The sequence below is a fragment of the Porites lutea genome, chromosome 12 (assembly GCF_958299795.1).
Source record: "Porites lutea chromosome 12, jaPorLute2.1, whole genome shotgun sequence".
Taxonomy (NCBI): domain Eukaryota; kingdom Metazoa; phylum Cnidaria; class Anthozoa; order Scleractinia; family Poritidae; genus Porites; species Porites lutea.
Window position 1 is genome coordinate 13,828,100 of NC_133212.1, and position 27,500 is coordinate 13,855,599.

The following is a 27,500-nucleotide window of genomic DNA, read 5'->3' on the forward strand; positions in this document are numbered from 1 at the left end:
AGCCCTTACATTTTCTCTAAATTCAACGTACTTAATACGGACACCCGTTAATGCGGACAAAGGACCCTTTATTTGCGCAATCAACAGGTTCTCATACAAGGTCAACATCGCTAATGCAAACATTTCATTATTAACTGTGTGATCTAATAGACCTTTCCTTCTTAAAGGAAAAAAAAAAACAAAACAAAAAAACAAAACAAAAAAAACAGTTGACAGCTTGTCGAAGCATCCAGTGCTAAAGAATACCGGATAGGATGAAATTGTGATAGCCCCTTTTTTTGGCATCAAATATAGTATAAATGGGACAGTTTTGATGAAGTAACATATAGAGAAGCGATTTTTGAGTGTTTCCTCAGATTTAGTCCGCAAAAAAGACGGCTTTGTTAGTAAAGGTTATAAGAGATGTTTAATTTGATGATGCTTTCATTGTCCTCTTTTATTTCCTTAGCATTTTGCCTTAATTAAAGGTGTCTTTTTCACTTTAATAACTTGACCCCGCTTAACATAACGGACACCCCGTTAATACTGACGGACACTTTTTACGGTCCCTTCAGTGTCCGTATTAACAAGGTTCATCTTTACCTTTAATTTAGGGGGAGACGGAAATTGGAATTAACGTCTGAAATTTAATACGAAACATGGTGCATGCGTCATCAACGTTTTCTGTTTGCCAGAGGCAATAATAGATCGACCAGCTTGCGACAGAGAAATCCAGCTTTTTAAGTCTTTGCAGTGACATTACAGTTGTATTTCTTCCCGAGTTACTAAAAGGACTTGTTCGCGGTTTTCGATAACCAAGGAAAAGGTATGTCTAGAAGATTATTGAAAGAGTAGTATAAAAGAGGCTGCTTGTTGACCTAGAGCGGGTTATTTTTTGGTTATTATCCAACACCATTCAACCAATTTGCAAAAAGTTAATTGCCATTTTTATTTATTCAAACTGATTTTTCTGTTTTCGATTGCCTCAAATCCTTCGGCTAATTTTTCTTAACCAGCTGGCGTTGACCAAATTTGTGTGATGCGAGCAATATGCAATCGATTCGAAGGTATGTTTGCTTGGAAACGGGGTTCATCGATGGTATATCTGCCTGGAAACGAAGCTGCTTGGGCAATAGTGAACCACAACAATGGGGCTCACTGCTATCCGAAGACGAAATAGCGGAAGTTCCGATGAAAACTGAACAGAAGAAACGCAAGAATACGTAAAACATGAGACTTAGTATAGTGTGAAGAGTTATGCAAATCCAGGAGAATCAAAGTCATCCACTGACAGGAGGCCGATCGCTAAGGTGGATAACAACATTCGAGACCCTCCAAGTATTCTTGACGAGTGCTGCGGGCTTAGTGCAAGTGGCAGCCAAGCGAATTTCTACTCAACGGTCAGTGAATCAAAGTTCCATCCCCGGAGGCCCAAGGGCTGTCTATCTCAGGTCGGGAGAGATGGCGCGACGAGATATTGAAAAACTCCGAGCGCCTTATATTCCTGACACAACTGACTGCCCCTGGGTCTGCAAGGATCGGATGGGAACTTTTCTATCCCAATATAGACAGGAAATTGTTTTGTTGTATGATAGTTACCGTAGCATGTCTTATTGTCAGATGATAAGTTCAGTTCAGGATCAGGACATTCACATTTGTATCCTCCCGCAGTATTCACACATTTGTGACTGCAGCCACCCTTAGATACAGCACACTCATTAATGTCTGAAAAAAAAAATATCAGCAAGAGATTTCTTAACTGAAAAACAGAAATACCCTCTTAGCATTAGATCTTCTTTCTTCTCATAAAAAAAAAAAAAGAAAAAAATATGAGCGATAAGGTTTAAGTAAGACATAAGTTTGGTTCATCTTCGATCATAGCCAATTGTAAGTGTTTGAGTTAATTAAAACCCACATAATAACACTTCTAAACTACTTCTGTCGTACATATCTGAAGTACTATCTGCCTTGTTAGAGAAGGGTGATTCTTACTAGGAGAGCAGTAGACGATAACACGCATTTGTATTCATGAGTCGCTAGGGACATGACCTCTACTAATTTTTGGTGTCTGTCAGGACCAGTCATATTGTGTTTCACCATAATCTTACCTATACATGAAACAGTCCTATTGTCCGTCCACTGACCACTAGACTCGCAATTCTTATAAGAAGGACCTTGCAGCTGGTATCCCTGTGGGCATGAGAACGAGCATCTTGCATTGATGTCCACCTGTGACGTCACACATGTGTTCGGTAATGTTTCAACGAGTCGGCTGACAGTAAGTGCTGGACATCTTTGAAGCGATACTGAAATAGATGATTACCAATATCTTCAATGTATTGGTAGAGGCAGTGAAATTGGTAACGCAGGGGCTGTGTCACGTCATTTGCTCTCTTTCTAAAAAGTTAAACTGGTCTTCGGATCAATTGAATATCAAAAAAGGTCAAATTTTTAAAACTCTAAATTGGATGCTGCATTTACTGTCAAACTCAGAAAACCGTAAAAACCTGAAAAATTTCAGGAATATTGATTGTGTACCGGCCAATTACAATAAAGTTCAGGATACGCAAGCAAACCTCACAGCCACAAACTAATTACCGTTGCCGTTTGAGGTTTAGCTATCTCGCGCCTTATTGGCTAATTTCTAATTTCTCGCAACACAATAACATTCCATAAATATTTCTGGTGTTCACGGTTTTGTGATTTTCACAGTAATACGCTGTTTGCCTTGCTTTTACTGTCACTGAGTCCCAGTTCCGGAGACAAATTCCTTAATTTGATTTACAAACGTACAGCCGCTCATTTGGCATACCTTGTACTGCCCATTGTATGGATGGAAAAAAAGCACAGAAAACTTCATGTGCCTCATGCCTCTTAATCCACTGTGTTCGGCACGACAGTGTTTTTCTCTTAAAGTTATAGCCACTTTTATAGCCCGAGGGGAGCTCCGGAACTAGCCAAAAACGAATACGGAGGAAACTAATAACCAAAACGTTGAATAATAAAAGTTTATCCGGATATTTTTCATTGAGGAAATTTCTCTTTACATTACCTTTAAAACTGTCGCCCTTTGCAGGGATGCTGCTATGACACCATATCCCCACTTGATTGTTGCTTTTAGCGTCTGCTCCATCTCCTAACATTGTGATTTTCTTGACTAACTTGTCGTTGACGTATATTTTTACTTGAGTGCCTCTGACTTCAGACCTGAGGTTATACCATGAACCAGAGTTTGTTGGAAAGCTAATGCTAGGGCTATATTCTTTTCCATTGCTCGTTATGAGCATGTTCCTACCCGAAAGGTAATATCCCCACGCCTTTGTGACCAGCCTAGATAAAGCAAAAGAAGAGGAAATTGTTACCCCAGTACTGTACCATTTTTGGCCCTGAATGGTCTGAAGAACCAATAGACCAATCCGATGATTCAAAACGACTTTTTTTAGAGCCTCAATATGCAACCTTACCGAAAAGAAAAAAAAAAAGATGTCAGTAGTAAATTTAGACAACTAAATATTATTGAATGAGGCTGAGTATGATGTGAATAATTTTGCAGATCAAGGAGGATGTTATCCACCGAGGGCCAAATATTATTATTCAAAATAATATCTATAAGACTCAGTTATTAACAAAATTACCTCCTCGTAGACATTTCTTAAACACTTGCCTGTCTCTCGTCGGCCGGAAATTTCAGCGTTTATACTACTACGTCAGAAATTTCTGCAATTTGATTGGCTTAAAGCAGTGGTATTTCAGCTTAATTTGAAATGCCTACATTTGAAAATTACAAACCTTTTGCGGGTAATAGTATAAACAAATAATAGCGTGATAGTGTAAGTGATATTTCAAAATTGTCTCAAATTTCTCCGGCCTTACCGCTCGTGATATTACGTATAACAATTTTGAAATATCTCTCGTGGTATTTATGCCAAATATCACTACTAATCATGCTATTACCTATACTAATTTAATATTTAACAATTATTCCACGAGGGCGCGTTGGACATGAGATGATAGATAGCCAACGAGGCGCGTAGCGCCGAGTTGGCTATAATCATCTCATATCCAACAAGCGCGAGTGGAATAATTGTTTTATTAAAAACGCCCACAAAATCTCGTTGAATCTCCCCGACTAGAAAAAACCAGAAAAGACAAGGGACTTCCGCTATTCACATGTCACACGTCTATCAAAACTGTCAACGCCGAACGGACTTGCCTTGACTGCATAAATGAAAAATCAAAACATTGTAGCGATGAACATTAGTTTTTGAAAAACTCATCGGGATTCTAGGATTTTACACAGCAGAACAGCTAAAAAAACCTGGCAGATAATGTGAAGGAAAAGAATTTTTAAGAGACAGCCGTCGAAATTACTGTGAATTTGGATTTTCGGTGCAGTTATAAAAGCAAGAACAACGGGGAAAAACTATTACCTCGGTCGCTTGTTATGAAGTTGTTTGAAGCCACAAGCTGGTTTTGCTGAACGAGAAAAGAAGCTATACTGCCGCCTCGATTGCTCTAGTGAATGGCTGCATAGCCTGTGGTTGTAGCTGGTTACTTGTGATTTATATTCTTGATGTCGGATAAACAAGCCGCAGTTATCTATCGGCGAGTAACTCGATCGGCGAATGGCTTCGCGATTATGAAGAAATAACACTTGTCGTCTTTCATAGCTGGTCAAGGTACTTTAGTTCCATGTGTTTTTCTTTTTTCTTTCGATGAAATTGAATTTCTAGTATTCTAAGAAATGAATTAAAACGATTTGCTTCGGGTGCCGTTCTATCCTTCGCGCAAAAAAAAATCTCAACTAGCTTCCAATTTAAACTGACGCGTACACCGACCATATATGGAGAGCATGGTATAATAGCTCATATACCATAACGGCTAAGCCAATCAAAATGCTAGAATTGCATTATCCAATGATTCAGTTTTTACTGCTCTTTTCACAAACATGCGAACTCTAAAGTTCAAAAGCCGCCTTCACAATTGCGTTTTTCGCTGCCGTCAATCATAATTACGAACCTTGAAACACAGAAACACACAAAACGGATCGAAATCCACCAATCACAAATCATCATCCATGACCTTTTGAACCCGTTAAAGTAAAGTTTTGTTTCCTAAGAGGTTCGTTAAGGTGATTGACAGCAGTGAAAAAGGCAATCGTCAGTTGGCTTTTGAACTTGAGAATTCGCATATTTGTGAAAAGCGCAGTAATAAATAGATTTAGCCAGCTCTCGATAATATTTATAGTTTGTTCAAACAAAATATAAAATCGTGTAATGTTAAGCGGCGAAGGCACGCAACGCCGGAAAACGGTGAAAAACAATAAGTCTAATTAGCAGAAGCAACTTTGCACGTGCAGCACACTTTTTTGTACATCTTTTGCCGTTGTTTTGCACGACTACAACGTGAAACTTCCAAAAAGTTTTTAGTTACACGTTTAATGGAGGAAATGAACGTGTGAACGTTATGAACGTGTTCCCATTCACTTTTTTCACTGCCGCTCATTTTTACCTTGCATTGGTGGCCGTTAGCATTTCTCATTTTGTCACCGCCGCTACAAAATTTTCATGCTGTTCTTCCAACGAAAAAATGTATGTTTTGTTTTTTATCTCTCGCTCTAAATACCTGTCGCCCTTTTTCTCGTTGAGCTTCGCTGGCCTGCCGCTCACTTTCTCTTTTTCTCTGTCTTTCTCTTGCTCTATATTCCAAATTTGTGAACATGACAACATATCTAAGCTTAATACTTCAGACAGCATGGATAGAGAAACAATTTCCGCTTTCCGTTTTCGTCTTTATTGACTCTTTTGTTGTCTCTGCTTTACAAGACGCATTTGGGTTACCACTGACCTCTGGATTGAGTTATTTTACATTGGTATGCCTGTGGTGCGGACGACGCTCTCTCGGGCGGGCGGTCGGTGTACGGTCACGTGAAATTTTCTCAGATGGGTAGATTACTTCGTTTTCTTACCCATGGTGCTCCGCTGGCGCGCTTAACACGCGAGAGCTCCGCTATAATTCCACAGGTTTTAAAAATCATGAAATTGCCAAGGAAACCTTCCGTATGTGTCAGTGACAAAATCTGGAGGTAAAGTTTTAAATGTTATGAGTGAGGATGTCAGGGCATTACAACTGCGCTTTTCAAAAACACGCGAATGCTGAAGTTTAAAAGTCAACTGACGTTTGTGTTTTTTCTACTGTCCATCATCTTAGCGGACCTCTTAGAAAACAGTAATTTACTTCAACGGGTTCAAGAGGTCATGGTTGTTTTTGGTGATTGGAGGATTTCGATCCGTTTTGTGTGTTTCTGTGTTTCAAGGTTCGTTACTTGTGGTCGTGATTATGATTGACGGCAGCGAATAACGTAATTGTGAAGGTGGCTTTTATGAATGAATATGTTAGGGCATTACTGCGCTTTTCAAAAACACTCGAATTCTGAAGTTTAAAAGCCAACTGACGTTTGCGTTTTTCGCTGCCGTCCATCATCTTAGCGGACCTATTAGGAAACAGTAATTTACTTCAACGGGTTCTAAAGGTCATGGTTTGTGATTGGGGCATTTCGAGCCGTTTTGTGCGTTGCTGTGTTTCAAGGTTTGTTACTTGTGGTCGCAATTATGCTTGACGGCAGCGAATAACGCAGTTGTGAAAGTGAGTTTTGAAATTCAGAGTTCGCGTGTTTTTGAAAAGAGCAGTAAAGGACGCTTTAGAAGGATTATATCAGGTACTTTGTCTCAGAATTCTGAAAATTATCCACTTAAGACAAAATTCAAGCTGTAAAGCATTCATTGCGTTGAGTTCTCGATCGACAATCAATTCGATGAACAATGTCAAAAACCAACGATTCGAAACGATTGCGGGTGTAATTTGTCACCCATGATATTAATACGTGACCAAATGGTATACTAGTGAAATTAGAGAATAATTTCACTTGCATTTTGTCAAAATCCTTAAGCCTTGCCTAAAGCCTCGGGAAGCTATTAGTGGAGCTACCGCGCGCGGCGGAGCCCCATTGCTAAGATAAAATGGTAACCTATGAAAACAAGAAAATTTGGTTATGACGTAGAGTACGCCCGAAAGACCGTCCTTACACCCACTACATGTAAGCCGATGCCAAATGTCAGGTTATTTTGGAGGGAAAGCGTATGGCAAGGGTTATATCTAGGGTATTTGAGGGCTAGAGGCTTCCCCCCAAAAATGTCCAGCTTCCCCCCCCCCCCCCCAAAAAAAATATTGTTATCATATCAGTATATAAGTAACTATATTAGGAAAGTCTTCCAGACGCGACGAGGTCAGTGCACACACTGTAACATTTCTCAAAATTGTGTCTCAAAATGCACCAGATTTATTTCAGAAAAATTCACCGGACCCCCGTAGGAAGCTTGTGGCCTCCGCCCACTAGGGGCTTCTCTCCCAAACGGTAAATCCTATGACGCAGAGACAACTAAAGAGTGGGTAAAGACGATAACGGAGAGCGGAAAATGTTTCTTTATCCTTGTTGTCTTAAGAATTAAGCATTGGTTAATTGTCATGTCCACAAATTTGGAATATAGAGAAGGAGAAAGACAGAAAAAAAAAAGAGAAAAGAGGGCGACAGGCCAGCGAAGCTCAACGCGAAAGGGAGTTAGAGCGAGAGAGAAAAATCAAAAGGAGACATTTTTTGTTGGAGTAACAACATTAAATTTTGTAGCGGCGGGATGCTAGCGGCCTCTAGGGTGAAAATGAACGACAGTGAAAGAAAAAAAAAAAAGTGAAAAAGAACACGTCCGACATTTCCTCCATAAAACGTGTAACGAGGAAGTTTCTGGAAGTTTCACGTTGCAGTCTTGCAAAACAACTGCAAAGAAATGTACAAAAAAAGTGTGCTGCTGTGCAAAGTTGCTTTTTTTCTTATTAGACCTATTGTTGGTATTTTTTTTCACCGTTCTTGTTGCCTTCGACGCTTAGCAATAGACGATTTTATATTTTGTTTGAGCAAACTATAAAAATTATCGAGAGCTTCGCTTTTAGCCCTGGCTAAATCTATATATTATGGGTTTGGACAAAATACGCGTGAAATTATTTCCTAATCACTTCTGTACAGTACCGCAAATGATCCCCAACCGCAAATGATCCTGAGACCGCAAATGATCCCCAAAATGGACCGCAAATGATCCTCGACCGCAAGTGATCCCTAAAGTCGACCGCAAATGATCCCGTGAAAACTTGAGGAATGGAATGGATTTTATGGGACTGATTACAAAAAGGACTGATTATAAAAAAGAATCCTTTTTCTCTCGCCTTTTAAAGAAAAAGGGAAGGAGGACGCTACATCTCAGGTCAATTTATACAAGGTGAAAAAAAAATTGAATACATCTGAAAAGTATGGTATTAACCGTATACTTCTTGCTTTGTCGATTGTTTCAATTTTTTTTTAAGAATGTTTCGTCTTTTGAAAAATTTAAGACAGGTAGGACGTTAGGCCGAAAAAACTCTATTATTTTAACGCCTAGAAGCTCAACTTTTCTACTGAGGAATACAAAGCCGGGCACCCTCTACATAACAAGAGCTTTATTGACATTCTGATCTTTTTGAAAGCGTGAAATTAATCAGCCAGAATATTTAATTTTGATTTTTACGTGATAAACAGCAAGACATTTGTTCGTAACTTAGGTGCCCGTTACGAAACAAGACATGATTTAACATAAACACAAGACAAAATGCCTCCGAAAGTCGATGTCCACAGGTTTCGGTTTATTTCGAAATAGCAACTTTCTTACAGCTCATGAACGTGTTGTGGATAGTTATATTGGCGCTTTTATGTATATTCATTTGTTGTTCCTTTGCTGAAGGCAGTTACCAGGAATCTAAACCTGGTAATGACAAACACAAAGCCAGGTGAGCGGTAGTTATCGCGTGACAAAACATCGTAGCAAACCGTCACATTCACGGACTAAAAGAAAATCGCTTATGATTATTCGGATCCAGGAGGCACTTTGGAGAAAATTAAACAACCTAAAACCCTTATTTAGCGGCAATGAAGAGCTGACTGCATTTCAAAAGAGGTCAAAGGAATGCTCTTGCATCAAAGGGCAAATCATAACGACCAGAAACAACAATAATCGCAGAAAATGCATGTCATGACCTCTCAGTATGAAATAAGCGGCAAAAATCACAATTGCTTTGAATGATTTTTTCCATTTAGTTTTTAGTCATATATTTATTTGAGAAGCAAAATTTAGCTTTTAATCTGACTTACTGTAATAATAATAAAATCGACACGATGGTCCGATAACTTGAGTCCAAGTCATTCCTATTTTTCTTTCGGGATCATTTGCGGTCGACTTTGGGGATCACTTGCGATCGAGGATCATTTGCGGTCCATTTTGGGGATCATTTGCGGTCTCGGGATCATTTGCGGTTGGGGATCATTTGCGGTACTGTACAGTTCACTCGTCACCATTTGATTGCAGAAACAAATCTGGCTATTTCGTAAGTGGATAACCTTGACCTTGAAAGCCATGTTTTTCCAGTTCACTCATGCATAAACAATAGACTGCCGCGCTAAGCACAGCTAAAGCCGCCTATCGCCTGGAAAGAAAGGTGCTTAGCGATGTGCCATCCAATCGATGGTATATTGCCTACATCTTTCAAATATGGTAAGCGTCGGTTGGTTATGAAGAATTAGCCGAATGATCAATGACCTATCGCATGACTTACGTTCTTGTCCGCACAGCTCCTGGTCTGTACTTGAAGACATGACCACACGCTACATTACTTAAAACTTGCACTCTACTAGTTATTACTAAAAATAAGCAAATATCAAAAGTTATTACTTTTTACAGTGTTAGAAAAGCGTCAATTATACCCTTCCTTAATGCAAGATAGGATAATACCGCATTTAGACAGTCAGGGTGCTACAGTCTCAGACAAAAATAGTTGGGACACTTCACCCAACACCGTTTTTTTCACTTTTAGCCCGTCTCCTCGTCCTCCCAATGTTGTCTATCGTAGTTAACTCACCAACATTGGGAGGGTGAGAAGACAGCAAAGTGCCTCAGCGATTTTGACTGAGGTTGTAGCTCTCCATAAGTATTTTAAAAAATTTGGTTCGCAGAATTTCAACAGTCTGTTAAAATATACATCTGGTAGAGTATTCAGGTATAATAAATTTGACGAATGGTTCGTTGATTTTCGGTTGGTAATGACAGATACTTGCCGTACTGATCAGAATTCACAGGCGTGGTCCACAGTCTTGCTGGCCCATAATGCCACACAGCATCACTGGTAGGCAACGTTCCAGTCCATGATGATCCGGTGTCAGTCCATGTACCAATCATGTTTTTCCACGCCCCTTGCAAAGCAAGAGATGAAACATTTTAATTGTAGTATGAGGCGTTTTGCCGACACAATCCAAGTTGTGGCTACAATTGAATTATTATATATGATTTTCATACATTCATAACTTCAATTGAATTGTTGATACTAAACAAGAGGGGATGAGCTCAATCTCTTCTTATACTAAGTAAAGATATTTTCGTCCAAGAAAGTGCGCCAAGCTCTTTTTTTAATATGAAAAGCTTTATCACGTTTGATGTGGTGGTCGTGGCAGAGTGGCCGTTCCTCTTAGCTGCGAAGGCAACCCAACGCCAATGGATCTTAAGATATAAAAGCCGTCGCGAGAGATCTCTGTCTTAACATCTGTTAATTTTTATATCACTTCATTTAAGAACTGCTGAATGGTAGTACGTACAAAGGAGCTGTGATACCATCTTTTTAGCTAACCTGCTCTGTCCAAAAGTACATCTAAATTAGCTGTTTAACTGCCAGGGCCGTGTGCGAAAACTAAAACTACTGAAAAACTGAAGATGATGATAGTAATAATCAAAAAAATTGTTGAGTCATTGTCCTCAAATAAGGTAACATCAACGACAAAACAATCCACACACCCCTGACCTCCCCTCCATTCAAAGGCAGGGTGCGCTGAGCTGGACAACTCTGAATACCGACACAGACTAACACAACACAGAGAAAACAAGGCCGCAGTATACTTACACTGAAACAAAGAACAAAGAGCTGAATTTAAACACAAACGAGAAATGGTACGAGCATGAACCCTAAACGGTAACTAAAAATGACGGCATCACAATCTTGAGGGATATGCCATTACAGACAGATCAAGAGATAGTGGCCAACAGACTAGACGTTTTAATCAAGAACAAACAGGAAAAAAAACGGCCTTCTCATTGATATGTCTATCCCCACCGAGAAGAACAGTTCAGTTAAAATTAGCTGTAACAGAAAAACTTTCAAAATATAAAGACCTTGAAATCGAATTTAAAAACGGACAAAGTTTTTTTGTGTGTTTTTCTTGGATGCCTAACTTCAACTGTTTTGGCGCAGCTTTTGGCGCTTAGAGTCATTTCATAGTTTAACCTTGTAAAAAGCAAGAGGACGAGGTATATTTATATGTCTTATTCAAATCATGAATCAGAACTCTTACTAGTAAAAGACAGACTTAGTTGAGAATTTTTAAAAGTCTGTTTTCTATATGGCCCCATAAGCGGGTTACTGACTCAAACGTGAAAAAATAACACTGTCTTATAATGTAAGAAGCAATTAAAGTCTGTCTTCGTGGAGCCACATTTGCGCAACTCATTTTTCATACATATCAATGATGATTTTCATACGCCAAAGCGTCTTACTATGAAACAGTTTACGGTTTGAATAAAGTCAACAAAGTTACGCAATATTTTTTTTTAACCATCAACTAGAAACAAAACAGTTAGAACTCCAGATGCTTGCACTCAAACAGTCATGGTGATCTGATTGCTTTTATAACCTCGCGGTGACTGTGATCTTGCAACTAAAGTTTTCCGTTTTGTCACTGGAATGTACATAATTCGTCTAAAACTTACGTTCGATTGTAATTGAAAATGTCACCAATAGAAGGATCCTTTGGTACATGTTATTCATGGAAACCTTAAACGCCATTTGACTACGACAATAGTAAGATCCTTGCTAGAAAGCAATTAAGCCCCTTTGTGTTTTCAAAGGTCATTTTCTATCCGTATTACTAGTTCCGGCTAGATGTCAGTCTTATATCCCGTCACGATCGCATGTGGTTGACGCTAAGGTAATTGAAAGTCTAACATGTTTCAACGTTATGTCATTTTGCAGGTCTAAGGAAGTTACCAAAAACATATCAGTTCAAAACGCAAGCGAATGGAATTCAACTCATTTCTACCTACGAGTACTGGTAGACAAATACGTTTTCCACGCAATCGTATAAAAGGCAATGGCATGAATTTTTATGCTCCGGGTTAGGAGGTGGTTTACCAACAGGTAGTTTATCTGTGCACGTACACGGAAACAAGACTCCTTGAGATATATCGTTTCCAGGTACGATTACTATAGCAAATAACCTGTACACGCACACGGAAATCGACCTTTAGATACACTGTATTCAGGTATTTGTTTGAGTGCGCCCGTACCCGTAACCAGAAACGCTCATCTTATAAATCCTTTCATCTTATGACGATGGTTGTATATTTCTATGAATACAACTAACTGCCGGCTAAAATTAAAACTTGATGAATAAATAATACACTGAATAATAAATGAATAAAACATTCATTAAATTAAGATAATTATTTTCGTGTCTCCTACTCTCATTTTATGCGCTTATTTTCCTTGCAAGGTCTTGTAATTAAACGTGTTTCGAAAGCGATATCATGATCATGATCATAAGGGTCCTACAATAGCTAGTATTTTGAATATTCAAAAAAGGACGTCTACACTGTAAAAACTGACCAGTTATAGTAACCTCAAAAAAATGGTTAAGGTTTGAATCCCAGGTAACCGTATTTTATTAGGTTACAGTAACCAAAAAAATATTGTTCAGGTTAACCATTTTTTATTCCCGTTGAAATAACTTTTCTTTATGGGTTACATTAACCCTTAAAAATGGTTGTTTCTACCACAGCCCACGCCACCTTCTTATGACTTGTTTGTCATAACCTCTACTTTTCGGTTAAACTAACTTTAAATTTTTAGTTGTTATAACCGAAATAAAAAGATAAATATGTTTCAACCCATACAGATAAGTTATAATAACCATTTTTTGTGGTCATGGTAAACCAGTTTTTTGGGTACTAGTGATGAATCTGTGGTAACCCATTTAAAATAGTCAAGAGGTGGTAGCTTTAACCATTCCATATGGGTTAGAAGAAAACGGTTGTTTTAACTGATAATAATGAATTACATTAACCTCACAATAATAGTCTTCAGCAACATTTTTAATGGTTATGTTAACCGTTCTCTACAAACAACAACAACAACATAGTTGACCAATAACTTCATAAAAAAGATAATCATACAACATTGCAAGTAAAAAATGCTTATGTTTCTTAATACAAGTATTTAAGGCAGAACAAGGAATGATTAAACAATCAGCCCTGCTTCCTAAACTATAGCAAATTTAAATTGGAATACTGCATGTCTCTCACAAGACTGCAAAACAAGACTTTGTACACTGGCATATGATTGTAAAACAGAAGCATCCTTAAGCAGAAAAAATTCAAGTAACTCCAGGGTCAATAGTAATACAGTACTTTGATTGAATTAAACCCTTAAGGTATAAGTGCCTTTCCTGCCAAAAATACTTTGTCAAATACAAAGGGAATTAAGAATTTCGTGAGATTCAATGATATAATAATTGTAAGATCTTGCCAGTGAAGAGTTAACTCCTCACCCACTGTACACGTAACTTTCTTTCTTTGGCTAATGATTGAAGCGGAGCATATGATCTAAAAACTACCAGTGCCCTTCATTGTTCTACAAGCCATGTTTTTCTACTAGAAAGCAAAAAAAGATCCTGTTCCAAGCAGTGGCTCGTTGAGGGTAACTCATCCGCCGGATCAGGACTTGTCTTGCTTGTAATGAAAATATGGGTACTCGCCGAGCTTCATTCAAAGTTGTTTATTCCCTCAGTCGTTCAAATTTGGTGATATTTCTGAAATAAACGAAAATATTTCGTTTTTAAGTTCACTGGTTAACGCACAAAAAATTACAGTCTTTCAGCGATACGCCTGTGGGGAACACGCACGCACGCGTGTGCGTGGCCATCGTGAGCAACGCGCGGCACAAAGCTACATTAAAAAAAAAAGCTTTGTAATAGCGTATGATAGCTCTGTAACAGCAGTACAATATTGCAATTAAGATGGTCATCCGAAGACCGGAAAATCTATGCAACTGTACTGAACATTTAGAAAACTTTAAAGGGCCACGCAAGTGCGTGGGGTTGTCTCAAAACGCGTCTATTTATTTGCAAAACGATAATTTTAAAAACGATTTAGAGTTCTGTTTAAAAATAAGCAACACATACCGGTCATGCTGTTTCGGTGAAGGTCGGTGAAACAAGTCTTCGAGATTTTGCCTGTGTTCATTTGTCTTTAGTCGACGGGGCAGATATTTTGCTTATCTATTTCAGGCGGTCAACTGAAGTAAATTCTGTCATGATCTTCTTATCATCCTCCTTTGATTAAAAGATTTGCAAGGTATTCGTTAGCTAAGAATTTTATAGAAGCAGTAAAGACTGAAATTCAAGTGAGAGATCTATTCTGAAGACGCTGTCCTCGGACTACCCTGTGAGCAGAATCTCCTTCGATCTTCCTAGATAAGTCGACTTATCTAGGAAGATCGAAGAAGACTTTGCTCGCAGGGTATCTTCGGACTTACATAAATTTGAAATCATTACCTTTTTACTTGCCACATCTCCATTGCTGTCCGTGGCTAAGAAACGAGCTCCCATAGACTTTTAAGTGAGGGGCTTTATCCATGCGAAATATAAAATGTTTCTTTTCGCAGCAATGAACCAAGAGCACTGAATTCAGCTTGGCGCAAGGCGGTTAAACTAAAAAACTGAACTATGAGAGCCGAATTTGGCATTGATTTTGAAATTCCAAGTCTCTCATTGGCTAGCTAAGTAGATTAACGTCAAGGTGTTAAGAGCCAATGTCTGTAATTTTCGAGAATCGGTTGACAGTCGTGAATTTTTCAATTTCTTCATATTTTGCCCACATAATCTCTATAGTACACTTATTTCAAAAATCACATTAAAACTTGTAACGGTTTTTTATTTTTTCCTGAATCGGGCAAAGTTTGAAAAACGCCAAATCGGCGCTCTTTCGAGTATGAAATTAGCGAAAATTAAGCATTTTCTTCGCGCTCGTACATAAAAACGGGATGATATCTCTAAATGAAATCAAGTCACAAGGAAAACACAGACTTGTACTTTATAATTCTGCAATTATCTTTAGATAAGCTATTTAAATGTGACTGTGTTGGCCGCAAGAAGAAACACGAATCCGGCTCTTTTCAAAAATGGCAAATTTGACCTAACTTCACCATCGAAAAAAACGACTGATACATGGAATTTCAACATGAAACAAACACTGTTTTAAAGCATATTCTTTGCCGTTTCTTGTGTTAAAAAATTTTTGGCGGCATTACAAAAGTGCGTCGCTGAGACACCGAAACGTGCAGCGTAGTTTCGCACGTTGGAACGCTGAAAACAAGCTAGCCGCGAGTGTAGGCACACAAAAGTTTTTGCTAACTTAGCTTCTTTTACAAGGGGCACATTACGGGAAGCCCTAAAAATCTTTTGAAAAACGCTTTTCAATTTGATGGTTATAAAAAAGAACTAAGTAGATTAACACCGCATTTGATTGCACATAAGTAGCTGAAAAAGACAACGCTGTTAAGTTCTCATGGAGTGTAAATATTAACTTCGAGTTTCTGTACCTAAAATAAAGCCGCTAGAAACGGCGTGCTGGCTCTAAATAGGATTCGAGATCTCTAAGAATTACTTACCACAGTCGTTTCAACCGCAAGTGGCCGCAGTTTACTGAAATCTTCCGTCGTTTAGCCTCAGACTAAACGCTGTGATGCGTAATGAAAGCCCGTGTGTAATTTGAGTCTGGTCACGCAACTGTACAGACAAGGATAAATCATCGCACGAGTGTATAATTAACACTGTTTTTTTTAGTTTTCTATTTTATATTCTTAAAACATGTGGAACTAAACTTGATTTTAGGATGTCACCAGCCGAAACTCAAATAGAGAAAGAAAACAAATAGAGTAAGCCGAGTCTGCAAAACTTTTCACACTAGTTTTTTTTATTTGCACTTAGCCTTCTGCGCCTTTGCTTGTAATAAACTAATCTTAACCCCGCTTAGCTTATAGACTTCTCTATCGATCACCTCAGTATGAATTGAGGGATTTAGGTACACACGTACGCCATATGCAACATGAGGGTAGAGCAGGGAAATGGAAACGAGTAAAACTGTTTAAAGAAAATTGTCCAATGCTCCGCAAAAGAACATTCCTGAAAAACCACAAATCGAAAATGGACAATGGACACATTTGCTGAGCGATATACAAGTATTTAGCATGTTTAAATTACTGAAAGTAGTATTGCTTTGCTCCTCTGCAGCAAGGGCATCTTCTGGCGAGACCTCAACCTGCTGTTGACAAATTGTACTGATCCCTCGCCCCCCGAGCAGAGGCCCTTAAAGGCCAGTCTACACAGTATGGGGTAGACCAGAATGTACGTACTGCTAGCTCCCGCCTGAAAAAAGGTGTAGTCACCTGGCTCTATCCGCCACCATTTCCCCGGCACTTGCTCGCAGGCTAGAAAATAAACCAATTCACTGACAAGTTCTTTTTCATAACGTCAAAATCCGTCGCGAAAATGAAAAAAATGCTTTAAAGTGCCTCAGCCATTTTACTTACTATCTTTTAACCAAATACGTTGCGGAGAAAAGAGATAAAAGGCTGAAAACAGCCTTTCATTTCGATTTAAAATTTCAGATGGAGAATGCGCTTTTCCTAGGTCTGCACCTGCAGTGACTTGTGTGCTAAAACTCCTTCGTGGTGGTATCTCTCAGGCAAAAACGACCGCCTAGCGGCGAGGAGCGAGGAGAGAAGTCCGTGGCCATTTTCGAAAAGAAAAAGAAGTGTAAAGGCAGCACCTTCGTCGCTCAGAAAACGTCTGCGTATATAATTTTCTTCAGGCCGCACAGAGTCATCAATTAATGTGCCTTTACGGACCCCTTTTTAATGAGCAGCCAGCATGGCCAGTAGGCTGTTCTGAAACGGTACAACGTGCTTTGTTCACCGCCACCCGGAACCACACATTTAGCGGTGGTGAGGAAAAACTTTTGATTTTATGTGCCAATTTTGTGGATCAAACAAAGTCTGTTAGCTCTAAATGTAGTGATAAAGACATGAATTTTTGTACGTGTAGGGTTGATCCTAAAGGAGAACCCAATGCCAACCAACCCACCCATCTCCTCCTCCTTCCCTAAAGTAGACTTTTCATGACGTTAGCATAATCACCTGAGACCTCTCGTAAAGTTCACTAAAATAATAGCAAGCACCTTCGTAGCCTGTTCACAGACCCTCTACTTTTTCATTAGAGATCGTCGATCTATTTTCTCTTTGCAGATCGTCGATTTTGCGTATGAAAAAAAAAGCCGCGGGGGATTTATTGACCAGTAGAGCAAGGGGCTCTCTCTCGCGCGCTCGCTTTGCTCGCGAGCTCGTCTATTTTCGAAACGAAAGAGGAGTGTAAAAGCTGCACATTCGTCGCTCAGAAAACGTCTGCGTATCTCATTTTCAGTTCAGGCCATACGCAGTCATCAATCAATGAGCCTTTATGGACCCCTCTATGAGCAGCCAGTAGGTTGATCTAGAACGGTACCACGTGATTTGTTGCACCGCTACCCAGAACCAAACATTTAGAGGTGGTGAGGAAAAACTCTTATTTTCATGCGCCAATTTTGTGGATCAAACAAAGATTACCTAACGTAAATGCAGAAAACCTTACTTTTATCGTTAGCGTGGTAGGGTCGATGTTTGGTTATTGCCCTACATACTCACGTGACTAACAAGTCAGGAGCATACCAAGTGACTCACGACATCTTTTCTATGATCGCAATACGTTCAGCATTACTGGGGCCACAGGCGCCACAAACCAAGTTTGGATATGTGCGAGATGCTATACGAACATACAACAAAGACTTGCACCGTAAAACACTTATACCAGGAATTTCTTTTTCGGCGCGTTACGCGTCACGCACTTCCAGAATGTCATCTTCCCTCGTGTTGACAGATTGAAAACATATACAAACTTAACTTCGATTATGGCGTGATGCAGAAAATAGGTAGCGGTACTGTGACCCCGTCTAGCATTTAAATTCAGGTAAGTAAATAACTTTTCTGATATTAAGGTTTCAATACGATTAAAACTATAGCAAGCGAGTATTTCGACAATATTCCCCTCTACTTACTGTGATTTGAACTGCGTATTCGTCTCTTGATTATGGTTTATCGCAAAAATCAGTTGAAAGGAATCATGTTAAACCGAACAGAAACGCCGAAATATAATCTGAAACCGTTACAACTCTGACTAGGGTTTAAATGTCGAAGTAACTTAGGTTTGCGAAGCATTAATATTCCAAGTGTTGAAACTTGCTTGTTGCACGCGCTTTCCCGGTGTCAAAATACCCTGCAGGTTTTGGTCTCTCGACGGTGTGCATTTGGAATGCCGCCAGAAATATTTTAACACAAACAACAGCAAAGGATATGCTTCAATACAGTTCTTGTTTCATATTGAAATTCCGTGTACCAACTGGGTTTTTACAATGGTGAAGTTAGGCCAAATTTGCCATTTTTGAAAAGTGCTGAAACCGTGATTCTTCTTGCGGCCGGTACAGTCACATTTAAACGGTTTATTTAAAGTCATTTGCTGAATAATAGAGTAAAAATGTGTGTCTGTTTTGTGACTTGATTTCATTTAGAGATATTATTCCGTTTTTATGTACGAGCGCGAAGAAAATGCTCAATTTTCGCTAATTTCATACTCGAAAGAGCGCCGATTTAGAGTTTTTCAAACTTTGCCTGATTCCTGAAAAAATAAAAAGCTGTTACAAGTTTTAACGCGATTTTTGAAATTAGTGTACTATAGAGATTATTTGAGCAAAATATGAAAAAATTCAAAAATTCACGACTGTCAACCGATTCTCGAAAATTACAGACATTGGCTCTTAAGTAACATACTACAGTTGACAGGAAACAATGCAACATTTTCTGAAAACCCTTAGTTGTTTTTCGAGTAAACTCGCCTAACATGTTTCCAACCATGAAATAGTTTAAGCTTATAAGAAGGTTACTGAGTAAGATTTTTAATTTACTGAGAACATTTAACGCCATTTAGGGTTCGTGACGTGACGAAATGGAGTTACTTTAGGTCACTTCAGACAAACACCGGAAACCCGCTGGAATTTTGTGACCGATGAAAAACACGAAAGTATTTTTTGAAAACACGCGAGGATAGCTGTTGGCTTTTCGAGGTGCTCAGCATTGATTTGAATGGCATAACCTGTACAGGATATTTTGAAGAATCATGTCACCTGGATGACGATTAGTTCTCTCGGCTAGTCCGTCGAGGGAAACGTCAGAGAAGAAAATAGTCCTCGCGTCACGCGACTTCGCCTCTCGCGCGCGCGTATCAGCCCAGTCATTGAAGCAAGACGCGAGTTGGATGCAAGTCATTTAAAATATTTTAACCGTTGGGGAAAGTTGATTTGGCTATTTAATCTTAACCTATCCTAAATCCCATAATAAATGCTGATTATTTGTTCTTTCTTCAGCGTAAGGGAAAAGTCTGCGTTGAAGGTTGGGTACAAGGCTTTTATGATCTGTTGTTGTAAACTCATACCCGCCGTTTGTGTAGCCATTTCCTTCTGTGGTTTTCCGTTCAGTTTAAGCCCTCGGAAAAGTCAGTTTTGACCATTCAGTGTTTAAGCTACTTCATAGCTCTAAATAACGGATCGTTATTGGTTAGTCATGACCAACAAATAGTTAATAAAAGATTTTAACCAATTGATTTCAGGTGTGATGCACATTTTTACCATTTGCTTAACCATTTGGTTTCGTTATTTTGACTTCCATGAAAAGTTATTTTGACCAGTCTATATTCTAACGGAATTATAACCGTCACAACAACTGCTGATAATTGGTTAATCTAACTAATAACATAAAGGTTACGATTTTAACTAGTTTATTTTAGGTTAAAATTACCTTTTGCAACTGGTTATAACCTTTTAATATAGTTACCATAACTGGTCTGTTTTTACAGTGTAATGGCACGAACTTGATCATGACGAGATAGTTAGGGGAAATAAATTCCTTTTCGTAGCAATCACTATGTTTTTGTGATGGCTTGTTCATTATAAGTAAACGAGGATCTACTTGTCAATCTGCAAATTCGGTTGCTTAACGTCAATTCACACAAGAGAGCTTAAAAGCAGCAGACGTTCTTGAGGTCGCGAACGGCAGGAAGGTTGCGCGGGTCTGGATTGATGTCTTTCTCTGGAAGACTGACTAGAATTAATGTAGGTTATGTTGGTTAGTGTCTCCACCTTTCTTGTGTCAAAAGGAAGCAAGTAAAAGAAAACTAAACTCCATGCACATGTACAATGTATCTATCGCACTTGTATAATACAGCTTGTCAAAGTGACCGTTAAATGGATCTGTATAAAATTGAAAAAAAAAAAAAAAAAAAAAAAAAAAAAAAAAAAACTCTTTGGGACCTTAGAAAAAGGTGACTGTGACTGGTGATAGGGGTGACTGCTTGATACAGGTCAGGTTTGCAGCACATAAGGGTACAGAGATCTGGGGCTTTGACCACTTAATAGAGGTATAACTGTACGCAGCACCCTTTTGCTCGTCTTGCAATTAACACTTTGACAGTTGTTTCTATTTCAGAGATCAAATGCAACTTTATTAATATCATGATACGCCCACACTGACAACATGAAAGGTAACAAGCCTTCCTTTTTAAATTTCTGTGTTCATCTTCACACGTATCACCTTGGATGGGTTATTCTATCAACAGAACTACATCCGCTCTGTATCATATGCTCGTTTTAAGTTATCATTATAAATTACTTAGGAGACATTACGGTCAATGGACCTTTTCATCTCCCCGAGTAAAGGAATCCAAGATAGTCTTGGATTCTGGATTTTAAGCCGTGGATTCAGGATTCCAGGTATTTTAGGTAGATCAGGTAGATTTTTTGTCTCTGGAAGTTAGATTCCAGAGTTCAATCGTTAGTGGGATTCCAGATTCCTAGTTCTGTATTCCGGATTCCAAAGCCCAAGATTCCAGATTTCACAAGCAAAAATTTCCCGAATTCCGGAATCCGGATTCCCTTACATGGGGCAATTGTTAGCATGCATGTTTTATTTTTCCATTTCAGACCACTTGATGTTACTCCAGAGAACTGATTCTTTCAAACGTCGTCCTATCCACTTGCATTTGGATGCCTAATTTATTAAACGACTTTAAGGCAAATAATTTCCCTGAGAAAATCGTGTTATCTGAATTTATTTAGGAAAAAGGAACATGCAAGTTTAAAAGGTCCATAATCAAGTTAGTTCCCTTTCCACCCTGCAACTATAATTTAAATGAAAAGTGCCAAATAATTCTACTCAAAATTGTTCAAATCTTTTTTGTCTTAGGGTACCTGAATATTTCAAAGAGCTACACAACCAGCAAGAATACTATTGACCGACAATATACAGAACGGGGGCAGCTGTAGTGTCAACTATTACTAGTCGGTTTATTACCAACAGCATATAGGCTAAATCGAGGTAATAGGTGGTCAGCAAGCTAGAGAGTACTCAGTAGGTGATGACAGATAGGTTATGGCTGTGGACTTAAACACAGACAAAGACGGAGTCGTAACAGCAGTAGATGGACGACTGTTCTACACAGGCATACATTGGCCAAAAAATGCCCCGGAGTACTTGTAGGCATCAATAATAGCGGGTAAAAAGGTTGTATGTCATACTATGGGATAAATGTTCTTCGCTCTTGCAGTGATGACCATGCATAGAGAGTTAAGTTTGTTAGTTAAGGAGGACACACTTGTGGATCCTTGATAGTCGTTAAAACAAACCAACTGAGATTAAAAACGCCTAAAACTTACCTTCGATTGTAATTGAAAATGTGAGTATCAGAAAAGAAATTCCTAGAGGAATGTTTTTCACGGGAAACACCATTCGGCCACTCGGCAGTTTTAAAGCCCTCACAGGACAAGTAATGTAGTCGCTGGCACAGTATTCAATAGCAAAAGTTTTTAGAATTCAGCGTTTTGACGTATTGGCGAAAATACTTTCTTCCGTTTTAGCTAAAGCCCTATACTACGTAACTATTTAATAATTAGCAGCTAGATGCCAAATGATTTGATTTCCGTTTCTGTTGTGAGCAGGTTACCGAGATGCACTCTAAATTTAATTCTTAGTTGTAGTCTAAGTTAATCATTTTAAGGTGTATAGCCCGTTGCAAAAATGAAAGCTTGACAAATAATTACTAATAAATTAATAAAGCATTTGTATTAAGATAAAATAATTTTAGAATAAAGTAATTTAGCCCCCTTCATTTTCAAGTTTCTGCGTCGGTTTAATCGGCGAAAATTCTTCTGTTCTAGCTCCGTTATAGCTCTTTTTAGTTGTCGTCAGGTAACCAATATGCCCACAAAACTCCAGCAAACGGCACCGAACTCAGTCAGAATATAGTTAGCTGATGTCGGTGTTATTCATTTTCAGGTATATAACACACCGTAAAAAGGAAAATTGATAAATAAATAGTAAATAAATAAAGCATTCAAATTGAAATACTAAAAACTGTTCTGTTCCTGTTTGTCGAAAGCGGTAACAATGGATTTAAGAGTCCTCAAGTGATAGTATGGCACGTAGCTCACCAGATAGTCAGAGGAAATAAATTCTTTCTCGTAAAAAGCGACCCTGACCTTGTCAGTCTGCAACAAGCTAGTTTAAACTACCTTATTGCTAAAACACTTAACAGTACTTAGCAAGCAGCAAGCTGTCGACGTTCTTGTGGTCACGAACGGTAGGAAAGTTGCATAGGTCTGGATCGAGAACGGCGTCCGTGGCGCAAAACGCGAACGTTAAAAAGTGACAGGGTTTTTGCGCAACACGGATCATAGAAGTCTTAGCACTTGCCATAATGTCTTCTCACAAAGAACTCGATTTTTTTCTGGCTTGCTTTTTTCTTTTTCCCACGCTAAAGGCACAATGAACATGTCATCTGTCAAGAATACGCCGAACACTGAAGTTACACTATTACAGTGCTTTTTTCCGCGCGCGGCCGGGGAAAGATGAAGCAAACCCTGTACAGGTGTTCTGATTGGTAACCCTAGCGGGCATTAAGTAGGCCTATCAGGATCGCTCGCTTTGTCCCGCAGGCATATATCTTGCCCGGGGGTACTACCTTAAATGGCCTATAGGGGGATGTGCCGCTGGACACTAAAAAATTATAAATGGTTATTTACCTCTCTGTCCCAAACGAGGGTATGTAATTTTGCGTGATTCTGTCCTAAAGAGGGTATACAATTTCGTTCACGTCTCAGTCTTAAACAGTATGCATTTCCTTTGTCCTAAACAATTAAGGTAATAGATTCGAGGGTTTTGTCCGAAACAGGGTATGTATTTTTTTTTTTTTTTTCTTTGGCAGGGTCTGGTTTTCAAATCGTCAGCGGCTCACCTATACCAAAAGTCGAGTACAACCTCACCCGAGCATGGAGAGTGAAGGAAAGAAATGCCAGTTGCGAAACTGACTCCTGGTAGTCATGGTAGAACGTCACCAACCCTGAGCAGAGCTGTTCACAGTAATCAGTCTCTAGGGTTTTACAAATATTGAGCAAAAGAGTGAACAAAGTCTTAGAAGTTCAACTTCTTCAAGTAAGTACATCGAATTTTGATAAAAGGATATCTATCGCCTTTTTTGTTTTTTTTTTCAGCCGGATGAGGTATTCAGGGGCTGTCCTTTGGAATCGACTGACATCCGAACTACGTAATTAAGCCTTTAACCTTTGCAAGGTTTAAAAAGGGAATTAACGACTTATGTTGATCAACGGGCACGCACACGGCAAACACATAAACCAGTTCTTTATATTTTAATATCCTTTTATACTGACGTTTTAGCCGTGTTTAAATAAAGTATGTCTATGTTAGTATCACTATGAAGAATGCTTTTGTCTGTCTCTAGTCTAATGAGATGCGGAACAGTTCTTGGTTCGAGCATGAGGTTCTTCTTCGTATGGAACGACTGCTGGCTCCCAAAGGCCGGCCTCAACTCGATGTCATCATCGGCAGGCAGGATTAGCTTAGTCTGATTGACTGCAGAGCGGGAGGTTCGATTCCCTGGGCCGCTTCAATACTCAGGATCTGAGAAATGAAGCAACTGAGAAAGTGCACTGCAAGCGGCTAGACCTCGCATGGCTCAAATTACCACGTAAAATGACTGTTCCGTCTCCAGTACTGAAGACGTAAAAATAGTGTCCTCAATAATATTACTCTTCTGTACTTTAGTGCTAAATACATTGACATTGAAATGAAGTACATTTTATAGAAACGTTTATTTTTTTCTGATCTCAATGTTTTTCCAAACTCCCAACACTACTATCAACAATAAAGAAGCTAACAACACAAATATAAAAGAATACATCTGGCATGAGCACGAAGCATCAGATTATTTTCCTAATCGCATATTTAACTTAGTGCGCGTTTAATTTGGAAGTGTTTTTCCTAATAACAGATATGTCCAACCGCGTCATTTTCAATTGCCATTACATCCTTTCCATCTGTGCTTTTTACTTGACTTGACTTTATCCCTAAACTATTTTATGATTTTTATATTTTTCGCTTTCTAATTAATACTTACGGCGAGATCGTAAAGTGACTGTCCGGTAACATAAGATGATAGTGTTAGCAGCTTAAACTGAAAACTAAAATAAACATCAAACCACTTCATACTTCGGCAACCATGACAGTAGAATGTTTTATTTTAGTATTTCTTGAGAAGCTCTTAAAATCCATCAATCTGCAGTAAACTCGAGCTGAGGATATTCGTCAGTAACTAAACAACTGATTTGAAAACCTAAGTTTTTTGTTAGTGAAAACGGGTCTTCTTCTAGTACCTCAGTTGAAAATTTATCTACTTATTTATACATAGCCTGTACTATCTTGAGGTTAAGATAATCTACCTTTTTCGAACAAGTCAGGGGCCAGAAGATTTGGCTTTTAATTCCGATTCAAGTTTATCAGGAAGAGACTGAAATTTGAAATCGCCCACGTTTTAGACTTCATAAAAGTACAAAAAGTTTGGGTTGCCGTTGTCACAGTTTTTCTTTCATTCAAAGGTAAAAAATAGTGCCCGACATACGGCCTTTTTGACGACTTTTTCTTTCATGGCGTTACTCAGCAAGTTTTGCTAAAAAGTACGCCGAAGGGTTCAACTCTATTTTACAGAAAGAATACTTTTTCCAGACAAAATGAACCTTAATCTATGTAATCTATGCTTTATGTGTAAGACTTTAAGATCAGGAATACCAATTAATATGGCAAGCTCAATTTATGGGCCAGCAATCTGAATATTTCAGAGCTCGAGTTAGTTTAAATTCGTCAAGTCCGGTTGTTGAGAGTGAGGAGCCTACCTCACTACTATTGCTTACTAGTGGCAAGCAATGTATGCCCGCCAGCCCGCGTTACACGAAACTTCTTGAAGAGCATCAGGGCTGTTCCAGCTAATCCGGCAACACACATCACAAATAGGGTCATCAAAACGGTAGGATTGGAACCTAATGGGACGATACTTAGTTTTAGAAACATCACAATGAAGAAACGGATAAAAAATGGTACAAACTTTATCCCAGCAATTTTGGAGTAAAGAGCCTTAAAACACTCACAATTACATTTTTAAAATTCTACCAGTATAAAGCATTAAAAAAACTGCTGATTAGTGTATTAAGTTATTCATCTACCATCAAGAATGTGCTAAGTGAATCAACCTGTTAGCCCCATCGGCACTTCCGAGTGTCGCAGGATATTGATGTGAAGTTCTGCCGAGATGAACTTGCACAGAATTCTCAAATTAAAGTTCCTAGTTTTGGTGTCCAAGAGCTCTTAATGCATAGCTTGTTAAAATTTAATTTTCAAAAAGGCTTGTGTGAAGAGAATAATAATAAAAAGCCGGCTTAAAGAAGGTGCTAAATTGAAGCTACTGGAATGGAAAAACGTGCTTTATCGAAACTCGTAACGCATTCCGGTTTTTTAATCTGGGGTTAACATAAAAAGTTGTCATTTTTGCAGGAGGCGCGCGACCGGACATGTGGGAAGATTTTACACTGGGCTTGCTCACGCTATAGAAAGACCTTAATTATCTTATAGTTAGGGATCTCATCTATATTCCAGAAAATGGAATTGACTTTAAGAAAGCGTTACTTTAATTAAAGTTAAACCATTTTTACTTTAGCTTTACATAGATGTCCGATCTGAGAACAATGGCGAAATAACTTAATAATAAGAATAAAACAAGGTTGCAAAATAATAATCTGTTCAAAGTTTTGGTCATCTCGAGGAATTATTTGTTTTGCATACAGATGGTAAGAGTTACTGGTCGTTTATAAGTATACATACCCCTCATATCCAGGCCACCTGACTGTTTTTCCTCTCTTTTTTCGAGCACCATCTGAATTGGGCCCTGAGCCAAAGAATAGACATCAGTCACGTGAGTACTCGCCTCGCGTCTTCCTCTTCCGCCTGATGAACATCCTTTAACGCATTTGGGGTCAGTGGCGTTACAAACAATCACATGACAGTGAACAAAAACAAAGGGATGATCTGCAATGAACTTGAACGCTTCCAAGCTAAACCGCTGGGCACTGAAAGAAGGTGCAGACAGGTACTTCAAGGTTGCGTCATTGGGACATCTGAGAGAAAAGAAACAAAACAGCAATAATTGCATTACAAACTCCTCTTTTGCAGTAGTGCATCGTCCAATAGTCAGAACAAGAATCAAGTCATGCATCAATCACAGTGCAAAAAGACAAATGGATGATCTGCAATGAATTTGAACGCTTCCAACATAAACCTCTGGCACTAACTAAAAGGGCAAACATTTTGTTCATTTATTTTAGAGCTTGTAATAGATTATTCAAAAGAAGCAATAGCTCATAAGCTCTGCTGACAGATCAGTTTATAAAAAAAAACATCCACTATAAACGTTTTATATATTAAGTGCCAAAAGTTAATATATATACTCTATATGTTTATACAACCAAAATAATTTTTTTCTTTTCCCTCTTTGTCCACACCGTGTAAAATTCTGGTCATTTTGTTTATGTTTACTTTTTTATTACAGATCTAGAATTGTTTGTAGTTTCGCGTTTGACATCTTGCTTTTATATTATTTTTTGACCATCAACGAATAAACATACGAATAACATACCCACTTTTAATGAACTCATACTTCAGGGAACTTTTCCGATCTTGAGTAGGAGTTGCATAACAGCGGTCTGCTCTGATTGACAGCTGCTTGTCATCTGATATGACAGACACCTCAAAGAAGAGAAGCTTGCGAAGCACCACTGCTACTGGGAAGTCATTCTTCATGTAGG

At 38.7% G+C, this 27,500-nt stretch overlaps 1 protein-coding gene, 1 long non-coding RNA gene and 1 pseudogene across 2 annotated transcripts in view; all 3 read right to left on the reverse strand.

The window, feature by feature from the left end:
* LOC140953995 (oncoprotein-induced transcript 3 protein-like) overlaps nucleotides 1-22,098 on the reverse strand; it is a 31,951-nt gene extending 9,853 nt beyond the window's left edge. The window contains exons 1-6 of the mRNA XM_073403381.1: nucleotides 22,011-22,098; nucleotides 10,172-10,306; nucleotides 9,673-9,757; nucleotides 3,032-3,309; nucleotides 2,088-2,285; nucleotides 1,579-1,704 (exon numbers count right to left, since the gene is read on the reverse strand). Coding sequence (XP_073259482.1) covers nucleotides 1,579-1,704; nucleotides 2,088-2,285; nucleotides 3,032-3,309; nucleotides 9,673-9,757; nucleotides 10,172-10,306; nucleotides 22,011-22,083 — 895 coding nt within the window. The 5' untranslated portion in view covers nucleotides 22,084-22,098. The remainder of the gene's footprint in view (nucleotides 1-1,578; nucleotides 1,705-2,087; nucleotides 2,286-3,031; nucleotides 3,310-9,672; nucleotides 9,758-10,171; nucleotides 10,307-22,010) is intronic.
* Nucleotides 13,581-14,851, reverse strand: LOC140921510 (uncharacterized). Its single transcript, XR_012164015.1, has 3 exons — nucleotides 14,711-14,851; nucleotides 14,339-14,488; nucleotides 13,581-13,966 (listed from the first exon to the last, which is right to left on the reverse strand). It is a non-coding gene; the product is annotated as an uncharacterized lncRNA (long non-coding RNA).
* Nucleotides 22,099-24,649: 2,551 nt separating the features above from the next.
* Nucleotides 24,650-27,500, reverse strand: part of LOC140954081 (ZP domain-containing protein-like) — a 5,268-nt pseudogene continuing 2,417 nt past the window's right edge.